Consider the following 23,507-nt stretch of genomic DNA (forward strand, 5'->3'; position numbering starts at 1 on the left):
TCAGCTTGGAGCCAGCATTGTGTGGACTTGGCAGTTCCCATCTGCTTTGCCCTTGGCTCTCCTCAGTGGTTTGGTTTGGAGTCAGGCAGCTCAAACAAAGGAGCAAGATGGAGTAGGTGATGCCAGTGGCAAGAATGCCAACTAAGAGCTGAGTATCAGCCCTTTGGTTTTAAGTGTGACATCCCAGTTGGCAAATGCTGTTGAAATGCACTTCCTTATGGAAGGGTAGGTGAGTCTGTATGCCAGTGAGGTTTGTGCAGGTCTTCATGCAGTGCACAGGTGTGCCTTGACTGCCCAGACCCTTCATGTATGGGGATCTCTTGAACTGCATTAAGGGCTTTATGCACAGAAAGCTCAAAAGAGAGAAACCTTTATAGTCTTGATGTTCACAGCTAGTGCTAGGGAGGTGGCACTTGTGCCATGTTTGTTATACCTAATTAGAGGGAAACCTTAGAAAAGTTTCTGATTATTTTATAATGAAATGGCTTTTCAAGGAATATTTAAAAAGGGTGCATAATGCTGACTTTCAGTCAAGAAGAATGGTTCAAAGCATTTCTGCTACCTTTTTTCAAAGCAAGCATAAAGTCAAGCCCTTCAGACAAGCCTTTCTCCAAAGGGGCGAGCACAAATGCTAGTTTGACCTGAAACTGGCAGGTTTAAAACAAAATCAGCAGTTTGCAGTCATTGGCACAATTTTTAATATTCACCAGAAAGGCAATAAAATGGGGTTTGTTACAGTTTTCCGATGACTTAGGCTCAGGTGGACACCTTGAGTGCATTATCAAAGGCTTTGGGAGCAACACAAGTTTAAAGAAATCACCATTCCTGTTTTCTTCTCTGCCTTAAAGCTCTCCCCTGTCCTTAAGGGCAAGGCTTGATTCAAAGTGATGACTGACAGTGGAACCTTACATGGAACTGCTCAGGTAGTAGGTTTCTTACTCCTCTTGGTCCATCCCTTTGCAAGTGCTGAGTTGATTTGGCTGTGTTTGTTTGTGTAGGGCAAAGTGGACTGTTGTTCACTGAGCCCTCTGCCTTGGAGGGAGATCTCGTGTAAAACCCAGAGACAACCACAGCCTGATGGTTTCCAGTAAGGATCAAGTGCTTCTCATGGAAAATCGTGGTGCAGAGTCAGGTCTTTCTAACATTGGAGAAGTGCTAGATATGCATGGAAGCCATTCCGATGGTAGTTATAAAAAGTTTTTTAAAGATTATCTATAAAGCATGTTTTTAATTATCACTGTGTGTCTTCCATGTCCATTTGTCAATTAGCAGTGGTACAGCTAGGGCTAGAGGCTCTTTCAGGAATGTTTTTCTCCAAATGGGATGAAAACCCCAGTGCTGGGTAACCTAAATGCATTAACCTGATTCCTGGAGAGACCATCATCATCCCAGTGCATTCATGTATAACTTTTGTGGTTGTAGGTGTCCCTATTCACAGCATGGAACTGATTAAACTGAGTTGTGGAGCTGTTATATAATGTTTCTAGACTCTTTGAAAACCATTTTCTTCAGTGTAATACACAGTGTGTCATAAAGCCTATGACTGTTCTGAGTGCTGGGGGTGGGGATGCTGCAGTATCCACCCAGAGAGCTCAGAACAACCTGCCAGGTGAAGCCTCTTGTAAAGCCAAATGTTATCATAGAATCTTCCTTTGTTGTTCCTTTTCTAAAAAAAATCCCAAAATAACCTTTCTAGGTTTAGGCATTTGTTAGACATTTCAGGGTTGATTCTGAACCATTGTTGTGAAAATGACAATAACTTTAAAAAATACAACTAAAACCTCCTAAAAAATCCAGAAGTGGTATCTTAATACAAAGCATTTATGTGGAGTCTTTGAAAGTCTTTTCTGTACCAACAGCAATGTGTCACATGTCATATTTAGATCAAGGGCTTTTTTATGGAAATACTTTTATGGTTTTTGGAAACTAGTTGGGGCAGTATTTATCTGTTCATTTGCTGTGCTGTTGTTGTTAGGATGCAGTAATGCTTTTAGAAGCAGCAGAAAAATAATGGTTATGAAATATGGATTGCTACATCTGTAGTTTGAGCTAGATATGGAGACAAACCCACTTGAAAACAAAGAAGTTTTGGGAGGGGAGGTGTTTGCTTGAATTTAATAACAGCAAAAAAGTCTAAATAACTTCCTTGATATGCTGTTTCCAGTTCTGCTTGAAATTAGTTTTTCTGTCTGGGTTAGAGTGATAGAGATAAAGCCACACACATAGTCCTATGTGCAAATAACTCTTGGATGTGAGTGCAGACTCTTGTTTGCAAACAAAATTCCTGGGGGAATGTAGAAGACACGTTTTGGTTGTATGGATTAGCTACTATATATGCATGCTGTACTTGGTATAATATATATTAAAAATCCATTTGCACAATGCAAATCCAGTGCAGTGTTAGTTCAAATGCTCGTCAGCATTTTTAAAAGGATGAGAAAACCAGTGTCAGTTTTGGGACTCTGAACAGCTTCTCCTCTCACATTGTTCTCTCTGACACCCAACAGGCCTAAATCAGTGTGCAGATGTACCAGTCCAAAAGGAAGCAGAATTTTGTTCCTGGTCATTCATTCATTCATTCAGAAACTGCTGAAGTTGGTAGGAATCTGTCCACCAGCCCTCAGGGGTTTCAAAATAGGGCTGAGTTTTCAGTTTCCAATCTTGCTGATAATCACATGTCAATTAAGTTTGATGTGTTAGTTCAGTTTTATTTTTTTAAAGCCTCTAGAATTGGTTTCAGAAGCTAATCTCAGTTTCTCTTTATATATTCTTTTAGGCTTTGTATTTCTTAAGGTGGAAGAGTGACACATGCCAGTTTTCCCTTTCTTAGTCACCTACTGATGAAGATGCAAGAAAAAATAAAAAAAGCTTTTTGTAGATGCAGAAAAATCCAGGAAATTCTGGGGATCTTAAGGGGCCTTTGTGTAAGAGGAGTAGACATCAGTCCCTTCTCACCCATTTGTGGCCCACACACATCACTAAATGTGTCTTCCAGTACTGCCTGTTACTGTGTGTAGTGTTGAATTTCAGTTTGATTTCCCCCTAGCACTGCCTGCAATGCCAAGGCCTCCCATTGGCCTTCTGGAAGGATGTAAAGGAATTGCATTACTGGTTTCCAAGACTGGTCAGGTTTAACTACTTGTCCTACTATGATGCCCTCCTGATAGAAGTGAAGGGAAGCCTTGAGGCTTGTGAGAGGAGAGCGATGTCTGTCTGCCTCCTTCCCCATGCCCGCCTGCCTTGGAGCCAGCCTGTGTCAGGCTTTGGGTCCATTCCTTGTTAGCAAGTGGCAGAGTGGCTCTGCTCATCTGTGTGTAGCTGTGCCAGGCTTGCATGGGGTGGGATCAGGCTGGCAGAGAGCTCTAGAGCTGCCTCTGGTGGTGCATCAGGCTGACCCTTTGTAAGGGGCAAGAATGCCCTAGAGGAGAGGAATCTGCAGCCTTGCTCGTGGTAAAGGAGACATCAGCAGCCAGTTTTATGGCTGTTGGACCCACTTGGGTGTGCTCAGAGCTTGTTCAGCTGAGCCAGTGGCTAAAAAGCTTTGTTTGTGTTTTCCCAGTTTTATGTTGATGGTTCCTTCTGTGTCTTGTCTATAAACAATCGTTTGAAGGTACATACCTGTACTTTGCCTACTGAGCTGTTTTAAAACTAGGTGCTGGTGGAGGGTTTGAAGTAGAACTGTCTTGTAGGCTTTTCCCCTTGCAAACAAATTTACCCTTTTTTCTCAAAGTTAGGCATCTCCTTGTCACTGTGTCTAGCAGAAGCTTGCAGAACATGTTATGAATATTTTGAGAGCTCAGAGAAGGAACACAGCTCCCAATCACTCCGTCTGGGCTACTTGCCATTGTCTTGTCCTGCGTGTGTGCCTTCTGTGAAGTGGGTTTTTTTGGGTCAGAAGTGTGTGTCTCCCTGTTCATATTTCTCTGTATGCTTATGGAGGAGACAGAGGGGAGGAGATGAGTATCTGTAACCAGTGGGTGCAGTTGTCTAGACTCTTCTCTTACCTGTGGTGGGTTTTTTCCCTTCGTTATTGTGCCTGAAACTTGAAGTCATCCTCTGAATGCAGGATAGCACTGGCATGGGTCCTGAGAAAAAAACTCCAGATTTGGCTAAGAACTGACGTGTTGAAAAGTGTTGGTGGAGGCTTTCTTTGTGTTACTCTTAATTACCATTTCTTTCCCGTTAACTAGAGACAGATAATTGAAGCTTAGCACTGGAAAGAACATTCTGTAGGAAACAGCCCTGCCCCGGGAAGGTGATGAACCGATGACCCTGTAAGCTTTCCTAGCTCAAATTTCTGTGGCTTTTTCATGAGGAAAGGACAGAACAAGGACCAAGAACACTTTGAGACTTTATATCCATTCTCTGCTTAAATAAAGAGAAGGCAAACAGAATCTGTTTTCCTCTTCACTGATTGTGTTAAATAGGGCTCTCCATTACAAGTAAAGTTACACTGATCTCTGGATAAATGTGAGGGATCTGTAAACAGCAGGAAAAATTCAATGAGCCTGAAATAAAAGTGTGATCAGACTACGTTGACAGACTGTCACAGGAGTGCATGCCAGCCTGCGCAGGTGGAGCAGGATATAAAGCACCAGACAGCTAGCTGGAAATCCCACTGATGGAATTTGGGAGGGCATCTGTTACACCTGTCTCTGAAAGGGTGATCACCTTGTCAGAAAGTAATAATTTGATACAGGAAGCTGCATTTAGGAGAGCTGAAATTTTTTGTTGTTGATCCTCTGTAAAGAAGCTACTATAGAACAAGGAGCAAAGGCTATAGAGAGGTAATATTTTTAAATTAAACTGGCTGATAGCATTACAGAAAGCAAAGAAGTTTTTGGACTCATGGACCGTGGCTGTTTCTACTCCCTCCCCTGCATCTCAGCCAGCCTCATGAAAGGTGTTGCCTCTCCCAGTAAATTTCTTTTGTACACTGGGTAATTGTGTGTATAGTGTGTTAGATGCTGCTGCTGCCTTTGTAAGAAACTTGTTAACAGTCTTTTTGTCTTTGCATTCCTGTAGGTCGGATTCGTACCAGGAGACAGAGCTCTGGCAGTGCCACAAGCGTCACCTCAACCCCTGCTGATACTCGAGGCCGCAGCCGGGCTAAAGTAGTTTCCCAGTCCCAGCGTAAGAACTGCTTTATTCCTGGGGGAGCAAAACAAAGAGTTATTAATATGTTTCTCTTGAATTACAGTAGCATCAGCAGAGAATTGGGCTCACTTTGGACACGTAATAAAACGGATCCCCACCTAGCCAGTGTGTGCTCCTGCTGAGAAACAGGGCCCCAAATCTGAGTGCTTAGTTGCTGCCTTTTTTTACCAGTCGTGCAGCAGAATTTCATGTCGCTGTGATGTGTCGCTCTAAATAACTGGCACTGGGTCCTGCTGAGACACCCCCTGTGCCTGTAGCTGACTGCTTGCCCTGCCAAGCTTCTCCTGCTTATGTGACTCTATTTCTGTATGTGTGAACACGTGAGCTGTCTAAAATTAATGGGGTTTGGCATAGTTGAAAATAGGACATTACCTATTTTTTGTAGATATGAGAAAAAGGTTTCTGTTTTGATTCACATGACACATCTGCGCTCTTTGGCTTCCTGGCAAGGCATGGTTTTCTCCTAGGAGCCACACATATGGTGCTGGTGCATATTTGTCATGTGTATCTGGGGAGAATTTTGTCACTCAGATTTTAAAAAAGAACCGGAGGGAGGGAGAAACTCCCTGTTATGAGGACCTTCAGCCTTGTGAATAGAAGATTGGGTTTGTGGAAGGACCTGTCTGTTCTGAGGACTTGTCTTGCTATGTACCCCTATTTGAGAGCCCTTCTCTGTTCATTCTTTCATTGCTTTGCTCTGTCATGCTGGAGGGATGAAAAAGCAGTTTATAGCCTTGTGTTAGGCTGGGAGAACTGCAGAAAGACATAGTGTATTGAGCATGGGGCCAAATGGAAATCTTTACATTGAGGTCATAAGGATATATTTGGGCTTTGGGATGCTAATGTAAATTGATTTCTTCAGTGTTGAACCTAAAACTGATCCAAGGCCAGAAGTGTCCTTTTTTCCCTAAACTTAGTTTGGGGAAAAATGGTCAGACCAGATGAGACAAGTCTCAGAAGTATTTAAAGAATAGTTAAACATTCTTTAAAGGTTTCAAAGATTATGGATCTAATATTACTATAGAATGCCTTATGAAGATTTAGGATGGTCATATCTGGACCTGCTGCCTTGGTCTAGTTTGCTGAGTTTCCAGCCTAGCCCAACCAGATGTGATCTTTGTCCTTACACCAAACGTCGCATGGAATAATTTATGAAATCAAATATAATGAGTTGGTCACAGAACCAAATTCTCCATGCCCACACAGTGAATAACCATGTTGTAATTTCGCAGACTGGGTTGGGGTGCAATTTAGAGCAGAATTTGGGTCTTGGTGTCTTGGTTGACATTTTGCTGAGAAGCTGGTCAACCTTGGGAAGTTTAGTTGCATCTGCACATTAACTCACTGCATTCTGCAGAGGCTTTAGGAGTGACATGTTTGTAAATAAATCTGTCTGTATTGTGTATAGCACAAACCGCATGCTGAACGCTGTATTGTCTTGCTGTCTTTTAATCCACTTTTTGCCTGTCCCTTGGTCTGCCCTCATAATCAAGGATCCAGATCAGCTAATCCTGCTGGTGGTAAGAAACGTTTTCCCTTTCTTGCTTTTTCACGTTATTTCCTTCACGTTTTTTAACTGCTAAGCTTTTAGCTTCCCTCATTCTCTCCTAACTGTAAGACTTAAAAAGCATTTTCTTGAAGTCATAAATAAAAATGTGTATGGCAGGTGATTTTGCTTTCTCCCTGTAGTCAAACATGGTGAGTGTACACTCTGATGTTGAAGCTGGCTCACTGCTGCAGCTCAAACCCCGGGGCTGAATTCTTCTCTCAGTTACTTCAGTATGTCCCTGCTGACATCAGTGAGGTGACTTTTAGATTGTGGTGCTGTGTGGAAGACTGGCACCTGTCACTTTGGGGTGGGGAGAATGGAGCCAGTACCACATACAATATTGGAGTATATTTGATTGGTTCAGAATGGCTCTGGCCAAGAAATTGCAGGGGGCAAGTAGGTTAAAATAATACATGTGCTATGGTATTGTTTATGAGACTAATAGAGTTGCATATCTTCTTAAATTAAGACAGAAGAACAGTCTTGAACTCCTACTAGTTGTAATAGTATCTGGAAATGAAATTTTTGTGAGATGTGTAGATGCATTTCAGAAAGAAATCAGCACAAATATTGGTTCAAAATGTGAGCTTGCCTGAGTATGTTCTTGCAACCTTTTCAAATATACTTTTCTTGGCTGTTTCAGCAAGTAAATTGAATGTCAGAAATTGCAACAGCAGATTTTCAGGGACTGACATAACTGAAGAAAAAAAAAAAGTCACCAATCTATTACTCTTACAGTTATTTATGATTGCCTTTAATCTAGCATTACTTAATTTTCAAGCGACTTACCAAATGAAGACTCACAGCAATAAAAAAAAGTGTTAGTCATCTCATTGAGTTAGCCAGCAAGAGTGTTTCAGATAGAAATATCTACTGCAGCTGGCATGTAAATATGCAGATAAATCTTGGTTAGTAGACTCTCTTGCAAACAAATGGCTTAGAAGAAATGCGAAGTTGCCATGGACTATTCAAACAGACAAGGAAAAATAAAACAGGCCAACTATTCAACTTGCTAAAAATTTTCATCATCTGAAAAATAGCTTAGGTTTAACCAGCCAGACCTAAGTAAGCCAGCATCTCTACAAATGTGAGAGGCTCATGTGATTTACCCATTATTGTGCTGATCTGTTCAGATGTGGTGGATTTTTTTATTTTCCTTCCCTGAATTATTGCAGAAAAGCAATGCCACCACTGCAGTGTATCACAAAGCTTCCTGAGCTGCTTTGCAGCACGTGACCTGTGCCAGAAGCACTGCAGCACAGCTCTGCACACAGCCTGGTTGGTGTTGCTTTGTGAGGAGGTGAGGCAGGCTGGGAATCCCTTGCAGCTGCAGCAAGGCTGCTCCAGCACCTCCACAAGCTCTGCTAAAGCCAGCTGGGGTGTTCATACGCTGCAGTGTCTGCTTTGGGCTTGATCTCTGTGGGCAGCACAGAGTTGCTGATGTCAGTGTTCATTGTCCACAGGCTTTCCTCAGTCTTGTTGAAGGCTTGTAGGGAACACTCCCATTAGTTTTCTGAGCGATTTGGGTTAAATTCTTACATAGAGCTGATTGTGTTCCAGTTTTGCTGTCAGTGTGTTTAAAATCTTGGGGGGGGGGTTTAATTGTTTTTTCCTTATTTCTGGTTCTCTTCTAGCTGGTAGCCGGTCTAGTTCTCCGGGTAAGCTCTTAGGAAGCTCCTATGGTGGTGGCCTGAGCAGTGGAACATCCAGAGTCCAGGCAGTGCCATCATCCTCAGAGAAGCGCAGCAAGATTCCTCGGAGCCAGGGATGCAGTCGGGAGACGAGTCCCAACAGAATAGGCCTAGGTAAGAACAGTCACTGCAGTGACAGGCTGGCCAGCCTGCTTGAAGGAGGGGCTTTCCTGCTGATGAGGAAACTGTTCATGTTACTGTTATTCTGCTGAGTTTTTCAGCTGACAAGTTAATGTGATTGTGGTTTATAGGAGAGTAATTTTAATTTTCCAGGTTGAGCTCATGGTTTCAAAGTAAGCCTAAAGATGTCATGATGTGTTTTCTGTTTGAAATTCAACATGAGCAATGTTATTAGATCAGGAAGCAGGGACAATTGTTGTGAATAACCATCACAGCAAAAAGACCTCATGTAAGCTTAGTCCTAAAATGAGTTGAGCAGTCTTCACAGTCACTTGGAATTAAGGGCAAAAAGCACCTTCTTGGATTATTTTAGAAAATTTGCATCTTAAATGGTTTGCTTCTCTCATCCTTAATATCCTGGAGCCATGTTCTTAGACCATGTTTTAGAGGTATGCATTAACTGTTCTGCTTTTGATACTCTTCTCTCAGTGACTGTTATGTAAATATTCTGTAATAGTTTCTATTTTCAAATTTTTCAGCAGACTTTTTTTTTAAGTCAGGTGAGTAAATATCATATATATAAAATTTTGTGTATCTGAGTTGAAGTGAAAAGGTATTCAATGTGCTGTCTGAACACTTTCATTTTTTAGTAGAAATTATTTTATAGGTTTGAAGCTAATGTAGAAGAACATTTTAAATGATATTAATACTAAATTGTTTTTTATCTCCAAAGGCTTCACTAGTAGATTGAAATTTATTGAAATTATAGCCTTACTGTTGGTAATTAAATTTATACCTATTGCCTTAGCAATAGTTTTATGTTTTACATTTGAGCTGCATTTTTTTTAGAGGAGGTTGTAATAAAGAAGTATTTTATTCATTCTTTCCAGTATACTGAAATGAATTTAAAGCACCTGAGTGTATATGCCGTTATGATTCATAAAAAATACTGCATATTCATTGTGACTGCTTTTCCAAATTGTGTTCTTCTCATGTCTGATCTATTTTATGGCCTCTATATGAATACATTGTGCTTTTCTGTTTGTTGCTTTTAAAATGTAAAGCCCCCCAAATACTAGAGAGAATCGTTCTGCTATCACTGTGTAGAAGGGCACTGATTTTTAGGAGGAAGCAAAGAATGGTGGATGGTACCATGAAACATGCTTAAACTGATCATCATGTTGTGTGGTCTGATTTGAAACATTCTTGTGCACCTGAAGGGAAATTGCCTTGTGTGAAATCCTCACTCTTGGGTTGCCTGCTTTCAGGTACATTACAGGAGCCTTGAATTCTTTTGAAAGAGTAATTTGTATCTCATTTCTCTGATGTGCTCCCTGAGAACACAATCAGTGCTTGTTCTTTGAGAGTGGGAGAGAGCTCTGACATGTATCAGATGTGTGGCTTTCACCCATTTCCGCCAGGTTGATGGACACAGCCAGGGCTGAGCTGTTACGGGAACAGGAGTGTCTGACACTTTCCTGTTCAGCTGCAGAAATTCTGTCTATTTATTGGATCCTGAAAGTTGTGATACTGACCCAGATGGAGATAGCTTTTGAGCTGTCAGCTGTATACCATTATTCCATTGTATTTATTCCTTTGTAACATAGTAGCTAACAGTATTTTATGCTTTCTTATTGTGTTGCTTCAGTCTCTGTATTTCTTTGATATTTTATTTTGTTCATTTCATTAAATAGACTCCCACTCACCTTGATTCCAAATACAGAAACCATCCACTGGAGTTTTTCAGGCTCTCCTGGGGCAGTAGCAATAATAGAGCCCTTTGCATGTGGATGCCTGTTAGGATCAGTAGCTTGCTGCTAGCTTTGATTTCCATGATGACATGACTACAGGTATCCATAAAGCAGATTCCTTCTGTGTGCTGGGAACCTTGATAAGTATGTTGTTTTCCCAGAGGCAGCACAACAAAGCACATTCAGCCTGCTGAGGTCTTGTGGGGTCACCTATATGGCTCTGCTTGTGACACTTCAGTATTAAGCTTGCCTCTGCTGTCTGCTCAGTGAGATTGGCTAGTGATGATACCCTGTTGGGAAGGAGGAGTACAGTGCACTTAATTTTGAGGTTTTCTTTGGGCCCTTTGAAGGAGATCATCTGCTCAAACGGGTGATGTCCATTTTCCATGGATTGAAAATTATCAGCCTGAAGTTAATTCTGTTGAATGCTCTGCAGATCGTGTGGCACAGCTGGATCTGAAAGAAGGGACAGATTCAAGGTAGCCATTCTCCAGAAAGTGGTGAAGGCACAGCTGTCAGTTTCATGCAGCAGCACTCTTTCTGGTTGGGATTATGCTGTGCATGTTTATTGGAAATCTGAAGGCAGTTCTTGACTTGCTTTGACTGGGTGTTCCCCACTGCAGAGCTTTCCTTTGGCTGTTTGGCAGAATTTCAAACTCTTTAAAATGCTGGTATTGATGTAAGAAAGTCTCTGCTGATTTTTAGTCTCCACTTAAGAATCATTAGAATTCACACCCTAATGAAATACAAGTTTCTTCCAAGTGGTAGACTGGTAAACAGGGGCACTTTCATGTTCTGCTGGTGATATTTGCATCTGTTGAGTTCCACTGGCGTAAGACAGCTTAATAGTGTGTTTTAATAATGGTGTGAGCCATGTCCAAGTGCTCTGACTTTCCAGATGAAATTGGTAAAACTTAGTTGTACAGTACACATTAGAAAGTTGGAATGTTACTGAAAACAACCCGTCCTTATCCTGTCCTAGACTTTCTCACAGCAGAGCTGGCTGTGGACACACTGTCTACTTTCATGCTGCCTACTCCTCTTAATCCATTTTGCTACTCATTCACTTGATTTCTGTCCAGCTTTTGGGGGTTTAGAATTCTCAAATTGAGACTTGTGTCTGTTCTCTCTGCTTTTGCTCCCTGTGCTGCAGAGACAGGCTGTCACAGTGTGAGACACTTACTTAAATGACAACACTGCTGGCCTTTACTGCTGGCAGTGTCTAAAGGAAATAGTCTGAGTAGCTGATACAAAATCTTCTCTACACAACACAGTGGTGAAAGTGTGAGGCAGGTGCCTGGGAGTCCACAACAGACTCATCCTTCAGTTCCTTTCAATCAATTTCTTTTTCTTGATTTTCTTTTGTATCCAGTAACATACAACCCTTTTATTTGACCATTAATCCTGAAGTACCCAGTGTTTGGTTTGTGCAGTCAGTATTATGCTTCATGTGTAGCATTGTCCTACTACTGTGTCCTCATGCAGTTAAAGTGCATTTTTGTCATCCTTCATGCTGCTGCTGTTAGCTGGTATGGAAGGAGAATCTATTGTGTGCATCCATCAATTTTTTTAATCATTCACATCTCTCCCTCTCTAAAGAGCCTTTACTGGTTTTAGTAGGGTTGTATTATAGAAAAGATGGGCAGATCATTTCTGCATAAGAGAAATGACTGCTTGTGCAAACCTGATGTTAAGGCTGCCATTATTTACATCTAAGCATGAGGCCCAAGAATGAGAAGTTTGCTTGTAGACAGTCTGCAATTTCAAGCCAAGTATTTGTGTGAAGAACTTTAGTGTTACTTTTACCTGTAGTTCACCTGTAAGCTTTTTCCCTTGTACATCTGAGATGCGATTATTGTACTCATGGACCCTAATTTCATCCAGTTCTTATAATTTAGTCTGTCTTATTTATTGTAAGACCATCTAATCCCGTACCATGAGACATTATGGTGATCTAATCAGCTTGGTTAATAGCTCATCTTGCATTGTCTGACATCAGAGGTCAACCATCAGAACCATTAATTCTTCTGAGAGATGCGAACTGGGTTTTGCAAAACTGGGAGGGATTTGACAAAGCAAAAATCTGGCAGAAGTCTCTATTTGAATTTTAAAGTCTAAATATGAAGGTTTCTATTTTGTTCTGTACTGTTTTGCTTGAAGGATGCTAATATATCCAGTGTATGTGAGAGCACTGAAGCACTGTAGAGGAATTTCATCTTGAGTCTAGGCTTTTAAGTTCTGTATACAAACCAATAGAGATTTATAAGAATATATATATATATTCTGAAGCATGCAAATTACATTATTTTTATAAATATGAGGATACAGTCAAAGTGTTAGCACGTTCATGTTATGCATATGTACCTCTGCTGTGTTGTCATCAAAGCTGGTAGATTAGGTTTTATTCTGTGCTTGAGAAAATTCCTTAACAGCGATTCCTGAACACTTGAAATATGCTACTGCTTTTTCGAAACAGCAAGGGAAATGCCTCTTGTCATTAAATTCTCCTGACAGTTAACTGCTGGTTTTTGCCCTGAGAAAATACTGTATTCTTTACCAGGCATAAAGCTTGCTAAATAGCTTTCTGCAAACATTTTAAAAGCACATACGGTCTCAAACGTCTGCAAGCGTGTAGGGTTTTGTCAAACTAAAGAATATAGTTTAAAGCTCCCCTGAAGTGTGCATATATCTCAATCAGTATGCACATAAAACCATAAAGATAAGTTTTTAGAAATGTCTGAAGAGCAGAAGTTAGCTTCTGTTAAATATCTGAAGCTACTGTTCTATTAAAATTCAAATCACTTTTTAACCTGTCTTTCAGGTATTCAGGTTCTTAATGTTTTTCCCAGTATCTTTCATTGGAGAAAGATATCTCTGCAAGTCTATGCGTACACCTTCTTTTTTCCTTAGGATATTTGTTCAAAAAACTATGTTGTGAAAGGCAAATCTATGTAAAAATAGATTTTGGTATTATGATTACTTTAAAAAAATTTTCATCTGCTATTTTGTTCCAGAAGGGTGTTTCTTTTATAATTAAGGAAGAAATATTCCGGAAGGGTTTCTTTCAACCTCATCTGTTTTGCAACAGTAGAGCTTCCCTAAATGATTGAAGATTCCTGCTCTACTTGAATAACAAAACTTGGATTGCTTAAGAAAAAAGCAGACTGTCAGCCAGACATTAATGCTGCTGAAATTTCACATCACAAACACAGCTCAGCATGTAAGGTAGTTGGTTTGTAAAGAGCCTGAGCAAGCTGCTGCAAATTGTAATTACTAATGTAATAATTACCATAACTAACAGAAATGTGACTTGACTTTGAGCTTTCTGTCCTCATTAAACTTGTTCACCTTCTCTGAAACTCTCCATGCTGCATGCTAGCACGGAGCAGTCGTATCCCCCGACCCAGCATGAGTCAGGGGTGCAGTCGTGATACCAGCCGTGAGAGCAGTCGAGATACAAGCCCTGCTCGGGGCTTCCCTCCACTTGGTGAGTACATGTAGGTGTTGGAGCTTTAAGGGTCAATTTTTTTTTTCCTTTTTCCCTTGTGATTGCCCTTTCAAGACACTGCTAGGTGGAATGAGCTCTTTTCTGTCCTCTGGATTCCTGACACTCCCCGTTTCCAACCCCATTTTTTTTCCACCCTCTGTTTTCTTCTGCATGCTTCAATTCTGGTTTTCAGCATTTCACTGTTAGCAGGGAAATAGCTTAGTTTCAACTTTAGCAATTTTTAGTTTCATTTGAATCAGCTTGTATGGGGCTGCTGTGCTTCGCTTAATAACACTGATGGAAATCTATGGGAGGGCAAGCCTGGATTTTCTAGGTCACAGTGAAGTAGTTTTGTAGCATCATAGCCTGTTGTTGAGTGACTCTCAATTGTTTATGATTCAGTTTTCTTACAGCTAAGTATAGTTACAGTATGTAATTTCTATCCTAAATGCTCCAGTGGAGATAGCAGCTCTCTTTTTGTAGAGGTTTTACAGGACAGTCAATCATCAATTAAGTTGCATATGCTGTTTTGTAGGCAACTTTGTCAGGCAGCCTAAAACCATGGAAAGACTGAGATTTTAAAGGAGCATCATTAAAGTGCAGCTTAAGTGTACAGTACAAATAGAAAATCTCATTACACTTACCATATGCAGAAGTTTTTCTGCACAATGCTGAATACAGCAAGATAGTTAATGTTTCTGATCAAATACCATGTCATATATTCAACCAAATACATTACTTGTTGTATCAAAACTTGTCATCTCAGATATGAAATACAGTTGATCTCCAGGCCCTTTTCATTTATGTAGTAGTTTAATGAAGAATGCTGTTACAGGATCTCTTTTGCACGTAGTGACAAAATACAGTTACATGATGTAGTGTGTAAATGGAACGTAGCATTAATTAATATTGGAGAAACTTTTGGGTTCAAAGACTTCATTATATTGAGCTATAAAATAATCTGTTTACATTAATATCTCAACTTTTGGTGAAAAGTGGAAGGAGTTCACCCTCACATTCATAACTTGGTTCATAGCTCTTTAAGATAAATAGATTAACTTTTTATTGATTTAATGAAGCTGATTTCATACCAGAGCTAGAAAAAGACAGTAGATCCACAACTGTATCTTATTTTTATGGTTAACCTGCCTAGCTTCAATTTTGGATGAAGCTTTTTTCCTCCAGCCAGAGTATATAAGCAGGCTGGATTTCAGTGTTAACTCGTCAGTGTTTTATGTCACTGTGCTGTGTTTTGTTTATTTTATTGAAAATACAGTAGTTGAAGTCTTGAGCCCTTATTCTGAAAAGCAAATGCAGTGTATTAGAACCATGGATGGTGTGAGCTTTGTAGACTCCCACCAGTGCTGAGTACGACTCTTACACTGACTGTAAAATCTTAGTTACAGATGTGTTTTAACAAACTGTGAGGAGAATGTCTTCTCATTTTAGTTCATGATATTTACTACCTGAAGAGTAATGCATTTCTAGAAATACATTGTTATTAGGTCATAAAGGTTATGTGGGGAGGAAATATCAATGTAACAACAGTAACCCAATGTAGTTGTTATCCTATTACCTTTTTCTTGTGTTTTCATTGAAATACTTTAAGCTCAAATACGTTCATGAACTTGTTAATTATGTAGTGTGTAATTCATATCAAAGAAATTTTTATATGTCAATTTAAGGCAAAACAGTGTGGTTCTCTTACAGTATTTTTAGAACCCAGTTAATCTTGCAATAATGCAAAGGTAATTTAATCCTGCTGTGCATGGTCTAGTTTTGCTTATAAAGATTAACTTGTATATTTGTGAATTGTACTCAGAGTAGCTGTATGTAAATGACAAGGTTCTTGCATTTAAGGGTATTATGGTCAGAGTCAGCACTGACATCCTTACCTTGTAAATGTTGGTTTGCAGCTTGTTTTGGGGCTGCTGTGCAGGTATGCATGTCTGTGTATCAAGAGTCCTGCTTCCTAAGTTAGTAAAAACACTCAAGAGTGAGTCTATACTCAGCCTCTTTGCAGAGATGTGGGGTTTTTTTATTTTTTAGTTATTCTTTTTTCTCCCTGGGCCTTGGTCTTGCCCGGTGGTGTCTGCAGGGGCACAGTCGATGGCTTGGGAGAAAGCAGTTGTGACCTACGAACCTTAATTGTGAGATTCAGTCCATAATCCTGCACTGATCATGCAAATCTTTCATGAGTTTACTTATGATGTCAGTGGGATTGTTCTCTTGAATAAGTGCATGTGTTCTCCATGGTCAAAGATCACATTGCATATTCTGTATAGCTTTTACTGAAGTTCTCCAAGTTAAAAAGACCACAAAATTTTATTTTTCTCACTTTGCTGATTTCTATTTCATTATATTAGTATTTGTGTTTATGAATGCTTTGCCTTAAACAGAAGACTTTCTGCTGCACACTTATGTGCATAATTGACAAAGCCTATTTGTATTGTAAGGTGATTCTGCTTTACTTTTTCAGTTTCTTGACAGTACTAGTTATGATGCTAAAGCAACAAGGCCTTCAGTGAGTCTGTGGTGATGAATTGCTTAAATGAACAGTCGGTTTCTTGGGTCAGTTGCTTTGAGCTGGTGAGCATGTCATTGCTAGACATAGGGAAAACTTCTTTAGAAAGACAAAATTTCTGTAATTTGGAAATGACTGGGCCCATTTTTCGTTTACTTTCGTAAAGAACTTACTCGTATGCTGAATCCAAGAACTGAAAACCTCTCCAAAGGCGTTTTGTGATTGATGTGCTGCTAACAACTGGGAATTGGGAGCTATATTTGGCTTAGGCTCCTCTGCTACTGTTGTGTGCTCCGTTGCTTTTAACAATTTGTATACATGTGTCGTTCTGGATAGGTGTGTGATGTGCATATTCTCGTTAGCTGTGCATGTACATACTGAGGTTCAAGAAACATGTATGCAAAATTTGTTAAAAGCAAGAGACCTTTGGAAGTAGCAACACCTGCAATATGTGTGTACGTGTGTTTACTTGGAAAAGAAACCAACCCGAGGACCTCTGCAGTGGTTGGTGACCTCCCTGTATGACTCTTTCTACTTATGTGGTTACGCATTCTCTTTGTTAATGTTGGTTTTATTATGCATAGGCTAGAATGTTGTGGAAAAATACCTGCAAGCACAATTCGTAACCATTCCTCATGGCTTCACTTTGGGGTTTAGATCAGACACATCTAAACCCTTCTCTGTAGTTACGTGCTCCACGTTCTCGTGACAGCTGCCTGCCAGACCTGCGGGTCTGGAACGTGGCTGATGTGCATCAGGGTGTTTTTGCTGAGCTGCACCCGGTGTGGGACTGCTCCAAATGAGTTTTGTCATGCATTGTGTTTATGCTCACGAGGGGAAGGGGGAAGCTACAGGTGGAGGCGTCGCTGTGGGGCTTGCACTGTACCTGTTACGCATCCACATACAACGCCATTCCCTGTCACTATGAAACACCCTTGCCGGTAGCGGTCACACGCATCCCCTTTGGATTGTGGCGTTTGCTGTCTCAGGTTCAGTGTGTGTTAATCCTGTGGGTGTTGCCATTCCTTCTACTTGCAGCTTCTCGACGTCATTCCAGGTCCACTAGTGCTCTCTCCACTGCTGATTCTGTTGGGCAGTCAGGTGAACAAGCGCTAACTGCATGAATCCGCTTCTTATACGTAGTCTTGTTTTACACCATCTTAACATTTGCCATCGTGTGCATCAGCCAGCACTCGGCATGTGCTTCTCACCACTGCGGGGCTTTCTGTTCTGGTTTTGTTCAACGTGGCTTTTTGTTTTGAGTTTCATTTATTGGATGTTTTTAATTTTATGTATTTTAGGAACATTGTAAACAGTGTTTAAACAAAGGGTGATCCAGGGCTTTCTCAATTCTCCTGTAAATTGGATCAGTTGTGCAGCATGGGCTAAATCCTGACTGATGCAGAGTACTTGCAAATTCTGTTTCCTCTTTAGCAATGTAGCACTTTCCAGTGCCTAGGAGTCCCAATGGGTTTCACCCCATTTATTACTAAATATTTTGGACTCCTGTCTCTGTTAATGAAAGTTCTTTGTGGGATCCCCTCTAAAATACACAAGAGCAGCAAAAATTAAGCACCTGATGAGCTTTCAAGATGAACTTTGGAGCATAACACATGCTGATCCATCGTTCATATAATTCTGAAGGCCTTGTCCAAAGTACATGGAAGTTTCTGAAAAAAAAAAAAATCCCTTAATTTCACTGGGCTTTGCATGAGGTGACTGAGGGTTACATGTAATGAGAATGCAGATTCCAGTTGCTTCTGTCCCACCACTGTACTGGATTTGCAGTTATAGAGAACCCATAATTCCTTTTGAAATAAGGATGTTTTACTGGGAATCTTAAAAAGAATTGAATGAGGGCTGTTAGCTTTGGGACAACAGAGACTTAATTGTGGGGACAAAGATAATGTAGAAGATGAGGGCTTCAGTGTTTCCTTGGAGGCTAAAATTGTGCAAGGAATTTACTGAAAATTATTTAGTTAACACCCTTCAAATAGGGAGTGAGAAATACTCTGTTTTTCATGAGTCTACTTAAATGGCTACTATTTAGCTAAAACACGAAACATTTCTCGACAGAAATTATGCAAGCTGATTTGACTGATATTTTTCAAATAACGATTTGAATTTGTATTTAACCAAAATAATTAAAAATACCTAAAATAGCTCAGTTGTAATACAGATTTAAGCTTTGTTTGCTTTTGGCTTCCTGAGATAGTCACTTCATGTGTGGCTCCTGTGGTTTGGTACAAAGCATAATCAAATTTTGTATGGTTACCTGTGTACTACAGAAGGCCAAAATCTTCTGAAAAATGGCAAAAAATAGGATTAATAATGGTGTTTGCAAATTTTCACCAAGTTTGTAGCAAGTATAATGAATCTAGCCAGGGAGACAAGGGAATGTGGCCAGAGCATAATCCACAGATTTCTTGCCCAGTAAGATTGGGCTTGGCTGTACTGGTTATTCCTGGAGCCAGATGTGTTCCCAGCCCCACATCAGAGGTACATTGAGGTCTCTCCTATGGTCTTATTTCTGCACCTAAGTATGGCAGCAGTGTCTTGGGGAGAAGCCCAGACTAACCTGGGTGTTGTGAATTTAAAAATCACTGAACAAAGTGGTTTAGAAGATTTCTGATAGCCATTGAGATAGAAGCCAGCATGCCACACTGTACTTAATGTGTTGAAAAAGCTCAGTTTTGTTTCTTTATGCTGGGCATTTAAACTGATCTACAACTGAATTACTTTGTCATTTTGTTCTTCATTAAAAAAAAAAAAAAACCAAACAACTATCTTCCCTTTTCTAATGTTCTAAATTTATTTGAAAACAAATGACAGTGGTATTTTTCATGCTATGTAGTTTCAAAAGTTAAAGCCAAATTCTCATCTCAGTAACACTTGAGTAATGTAATTGAGTTGGATTTAAATATAAAACCAAGACCAGAATTTACCGCAACATTTACAGCCCTTGTACTGTACCAGATCTCATTTACACTTAGGAAAATGCTTGTCTTCTGTACAGCTTTATAGTGTATATATTTCTGTAGTGGTGACTTTAGTTTCAATCAGACCTAATGCATTATCATCTCTGTGCTTCTGTTAAGGGTGCACAGATTTTTCCATTTTAGGAATAAAGCACTATTCCATCTTCATATTTGAAGTGATTCTTCAACCCAAGTGCATTAAAAAAGGGGATAGTAATAACACATACAACTTTTATTTCTTTGTGAAATGTCATGATTTGATTACTTTTTGGCAGTAGTTCTAAGAAGTTTGTTTATTTTTTTTTCCTTTGTAATGTGTTTTGTAGAAAATGTGCTTTTGTTGTAAATCAGAAATGTCTTGTCTGGGTATGTAACTCTAAGAAACATTAAATTTTGACAGATATCACTTCTGTTTGAAGTAAATACTAGTCTGCAGGGGGTTTTTTCTTTTCAAAATACTTCAGATTTTAAAAATCTTCCCTGTTTCCCCACAGTAGCTTAATCTCGAATAAAGCTTTGTAATTAGGACAGTAGAACTGGCCAACTTCAATCTCTGATTTAAATTATGCATGTCAGTGTGAGCTAATCCCTGAAAGATTTTTCAGTGCAGTAGGTTCATAAAGAAGAAAGCAATGAAATTTTGTGATATGCATTTTTTTTCCCCAAAAACACATTAAGCTGCTGAATACCATGTTTGGCCTCAGTTTTGAGCAAATCTGTGATACAGTTCAGCAGTATTTTTCCACTGTTAAATTAAAATTAAAAGACCTGTGTGACTTGACCTCTCTCTCCTGCTGCTTGATGTGGATCAGCTGAAGGTCTCTTAGATGGGGTTCATGCAGCTTGATCCATGCTCCACTGAATTTGCTGGCAAAACTCCTGTTGGCATGTGTGGGTACAGGGACAGAGGTGTAACCATATGTTCCAGGAGGGATATTCTAAGTCCTTCATGAGCAAACACAAGCCCACAATGAAAGAAAAACTTGGAATGTCATACCCAATCTTTCTGCTTGTGGACCAGAGCCAGGATCCCAGTATCTGGTATCTGATCTGCCCCCCTCTGGAGGGAGGGCTGCAAGAACCTGGCCTGTGATACTTAAGTTACTGATTCTGTCATATCTCTGCTAGTAGACCTTTCTGCATTTGGCTTTGCTAAAGAAACTAATTTCAGTAACTTTTTTGGTAGACTGGGCAAATGATAAAGTAAACTAATTGATGTTAGGAGTGTAAGTGGCATTTTAGACTCAATGCCATTGCTTTGGATGCTACTGAGAGCTTTGCCATCAAATTCAAAGGGAAAAAATTGATATTGTCTACTCAAAACCAGTTTTGATATAGAGCTCTGGAATAAACTGCTTCTCAAGAGCAGTACTAAACAGAAATTGGAGTCACTTCACAAGTGAGTTATAACTTTATTTTTATACCGTAAAGGTGTAGGAATATATTTCACTGGTTAATCAAGCCTTGAGACATAAAATAGGCTAATCTGGTGCTGCTAGTCTCACATCCCTGCCTGAGAGAAAAGGCTGCAGGATAGATGAGTGCTCGGGTACTTACATGTTCTGACACTGGGCATGGTGCTGTCTCTCTGAAGTTAATGAGAGGCTTTCTCTTGATTTCTGAGACTGCCAGATTGGGATGGGCATGTCTGTCTCTGATATTAAAATAAAATTTTGAGACAACTGAGTAAAAAGAAAATAGATACCCTGATTCCCAGCTTAAAATAAATAAATGCAAAGTTGCCCTAAGGATCCAAAATTGCCTCTTAACGCCCAACAAACAGTAGTTTATTTCTCAGCCTTATGGCAGACTCTCTGGAGCTCTGGGTAAAAGGGTGTTTGATGGAAAAGCACTGTAAGTTCCCAGAGTCCGTGGGGAGAACTGCTCGGGCACCTGATCAGGATTCCAAATGAATGTGAATTCATTTAACAATCCCTTTCACTGTTGTCTTTTGTGCAGACCGGTTTGGACTCGGACAGCCAGGCAGGATGCCTGCTTCCGTGAATGCCATGCGAGTCCTGAGCACCAGCACAGATCTGGAGGCTGCTGTGGCCGATGCACTGGTAAGAGGAAAAATACAAAATGCTTCCAACACCGGAAAGTGGCTTAAAGTTACCTGTACGTATGTTCTCCTCTTTCTAAATAGCTTTGTTCTGATGGTGCCAGTGGCTGATGCTGTAGAGTTAGCTTCTGCTGTTTTCACCTTGGGTATACTGGCAGCAGTATGTTTTTCCTGATTCATGTCAGTTCTCTGCAGCTGTTGTCAGACAGACTGCCGTGGCTTGGTGCTACAGCTGCAGGGTGGGTTGAATCAGCTGTTTGCCTTTCACTTGGCTGGCAGAGGATGTGCACAGCACTGTGACAGTGCTCGGCACTCACGGGGTTGGAGATTTCCATCAGTTCTATTACCTGCATGAAGATTTTGTCAGAAAAACAGTGTTCTGTGTTAGTGTTAATTTCTGATCAGGTTTCAGCAAGAAATGAGAACTTCACAAGTTTCTGCCCTGTGTTATTTGCACCTGGGTAGATACTCAGAGAGCTCATAACTTGGCATGCATGGAATCTGTGCCATCTCATGCACTTAAGTTGTAAGTTGAAGTGTATTTGTCTAGTTTGTTGCTAATACTTTCAAACATTCACTGCTTTTCCTAGTAAATTTTGTGTCACTTTAAAAAATGTTATTGTCCTGTATAATCTTATTGTACTATGGTATCTCTTGGCTAGAACCCAGAAAGTGTCTTCTGCTCTTCAGAACACACATGTTAAGCCTTTGTATGTACCTCAAATATTTGGGGGAGAGAGGATGTGTAGAGGCAGGAGAAATTATTGTAGCGTGTTAGCTGGGTACCCATGGGTCTTCTCCAGCTCTAGACCTGAACGAAGGAAGGATTTCCTGATGTATCTTGAGACAGATCTCTCAGAATCTGTCCCAGGTGCATTTTAAGGAGGATGAACTATGTCACCAGTGTTTGTGGTAGATGACCTTTCTCCATTTCATAGTTCACTTTCCCCAAGGATGGCTAATATTTTCCTTTTTATGTCTGATTATCACCCAGCTCATGGCACCTATTAGAGTACTTCTGGAAAAATTGCCCCTTTTACAAAATTTACCTTTCAAAACAAAGAGAGTATTTGTGAACAAAGAAAGGAAGAGCAGTATATAATGGATGCCACTATTGCATTTAGTGGGCTGAATCACTAGTGAGCATTTTTATTACCAAATGTAACAGCTTGTGAGCCAATTTCTGCTCTCAGCACCTCAAATTTGCTACCAGAGCAGTTCAGGACATAATTACAGACAATGGTTTGCCTGTGTAAATGAAATCAGGCTTCATCCCTGCATGTGAGCAGCTGCTGAATGCAGGTTTCTTAAGGGAGGAGAGTGTCACAGTGTTTCAATTGACTGCTGAGCCCTAAGATTTCTTTGGGTGTGACTTAATCTTCAGCTAGATTTACACAGTGCTCTTTTAAATATTCTGTCTTTGAAGTTAAATAACACTAAACTGAAATGTTAAAATTTTGAAGGATTGAACACTTAAAAGGGAAATACTTAAGCCTATCTGCAAGCTAGCTGGTGCTGCTGACTTGGTTGATCAATCTGACTTTGTACGGCTTCAGGAGATGCAACGCAGTCTTGTTGGTCCATTCTTTCCCATCACCCCAGTTTTCTCTTTTTCTTCATTGCCTTCTGACAACAGGCAATTTACAAAGCCTGTGCAGGCTCCTTTTGAGAGAGTGTTGTGATGCCAGCTTTTACCCAGTAGCCTTGTTTTCAGAGAATTGTCTTTTCCATGTAGTAAGAAAAAAGAACTTCTCCAAAGAGGGTTTCAGCCAAATTCTCAATTGAAACAAAACATGGTGGGTCATTCTGTGACCTCTACTCCCTCTGTACAATTCCAGTTGCATCCACTTCTTCTGTTTGAGCTGGACTTGGCCTAAACCCACGGTGTCTATACTGGGAATCAGTGCTCGGATCTGTCAGAAGAGCTCAAAGGGTGATGGAAACTTTGCTGTTAAGTAAGGCCTTTAAGCCAGTGGTGCCAACCAGGGGGTCTTAAAAGAAGCTAATCTTCAAAACAGTGTGGTGTAAGAACTGTGGGTTGAAAGAGAACTTGGCAAGTGAAGTTGATTAAATGTGCTGTACTGTAGATAGCGGCTTCCTCGTATCAGAATTTCTTTGCAACACTCTAAAATGAAACGTTGCTAGTAATATGTGGGGAAAGAAATCATTACCAAAATCTCTGGTACCT

At 40.2% G+C, this 23,507-nt stretch overlaps 1 protein-coding gene across 38 annotated transcripts in view; it reads left to right on the forward strand.

Annotated features, from left to right (window-relative positions):
- Window positions 1–23,507, forward strand: part of CLASP1 (cytoplasmic linker associated protein 1) — a 173,836-nt gene that overhangs the window by 97,623 nt on the left and 52,706 nt on the right. For 12 of the 38 annotated variants that reach the window (XM_039554510.1, XM_039554511.1, XM_039554523.1 and 9 more), the window contains 7 exons: window positions 5,026–5,133; window positions 6,651–6,677; window positions 8,341–8,511; window positions 9,060–9,077; window positions 13,648–13,755; window positions 17,318–17,380; window positions 21,217–21,320. In XM_039554510.1, the coding sequence (XP_039410444.1) occupies window positions 5,026–5,133; window positions 6,651–6,677; window positions 8,341–8,511; window positions 9,060–9,077; window positions 13,648–13,755; window positions 17,318–17,380; window positions 21,217–21,320 (599 nt within the window). The remainder of the gene's footprint in view (window positions 1–5,025; window positions 5,134–6,650; window positions 6,678–8,340; window positions 8,512–9,059; window positions 9,078–13,647; window positions 13,756–17,317; window positions 17,381–21,216; window positions 21,321–23,507) is intronic. The other 26 variants (XM_039554518.1, XM_039554521.1, XM_039554545.1 and 23 more) reach the window with 8 other exon arrangements.

Source organism: Corvus cornix, chromosome 7 (assembly GCF_000738735.6).
Source record: "Corvus cornix cornix isolate S_Up_H32 chromosome 7, ASM73873v5, whole genome shotgun sequence".
Lineage (NCBI taxonomy): Eukaryota > Metazoa > Chordata > Aves > Passeriformes > Corvidae > Corvus > Corvus cornix.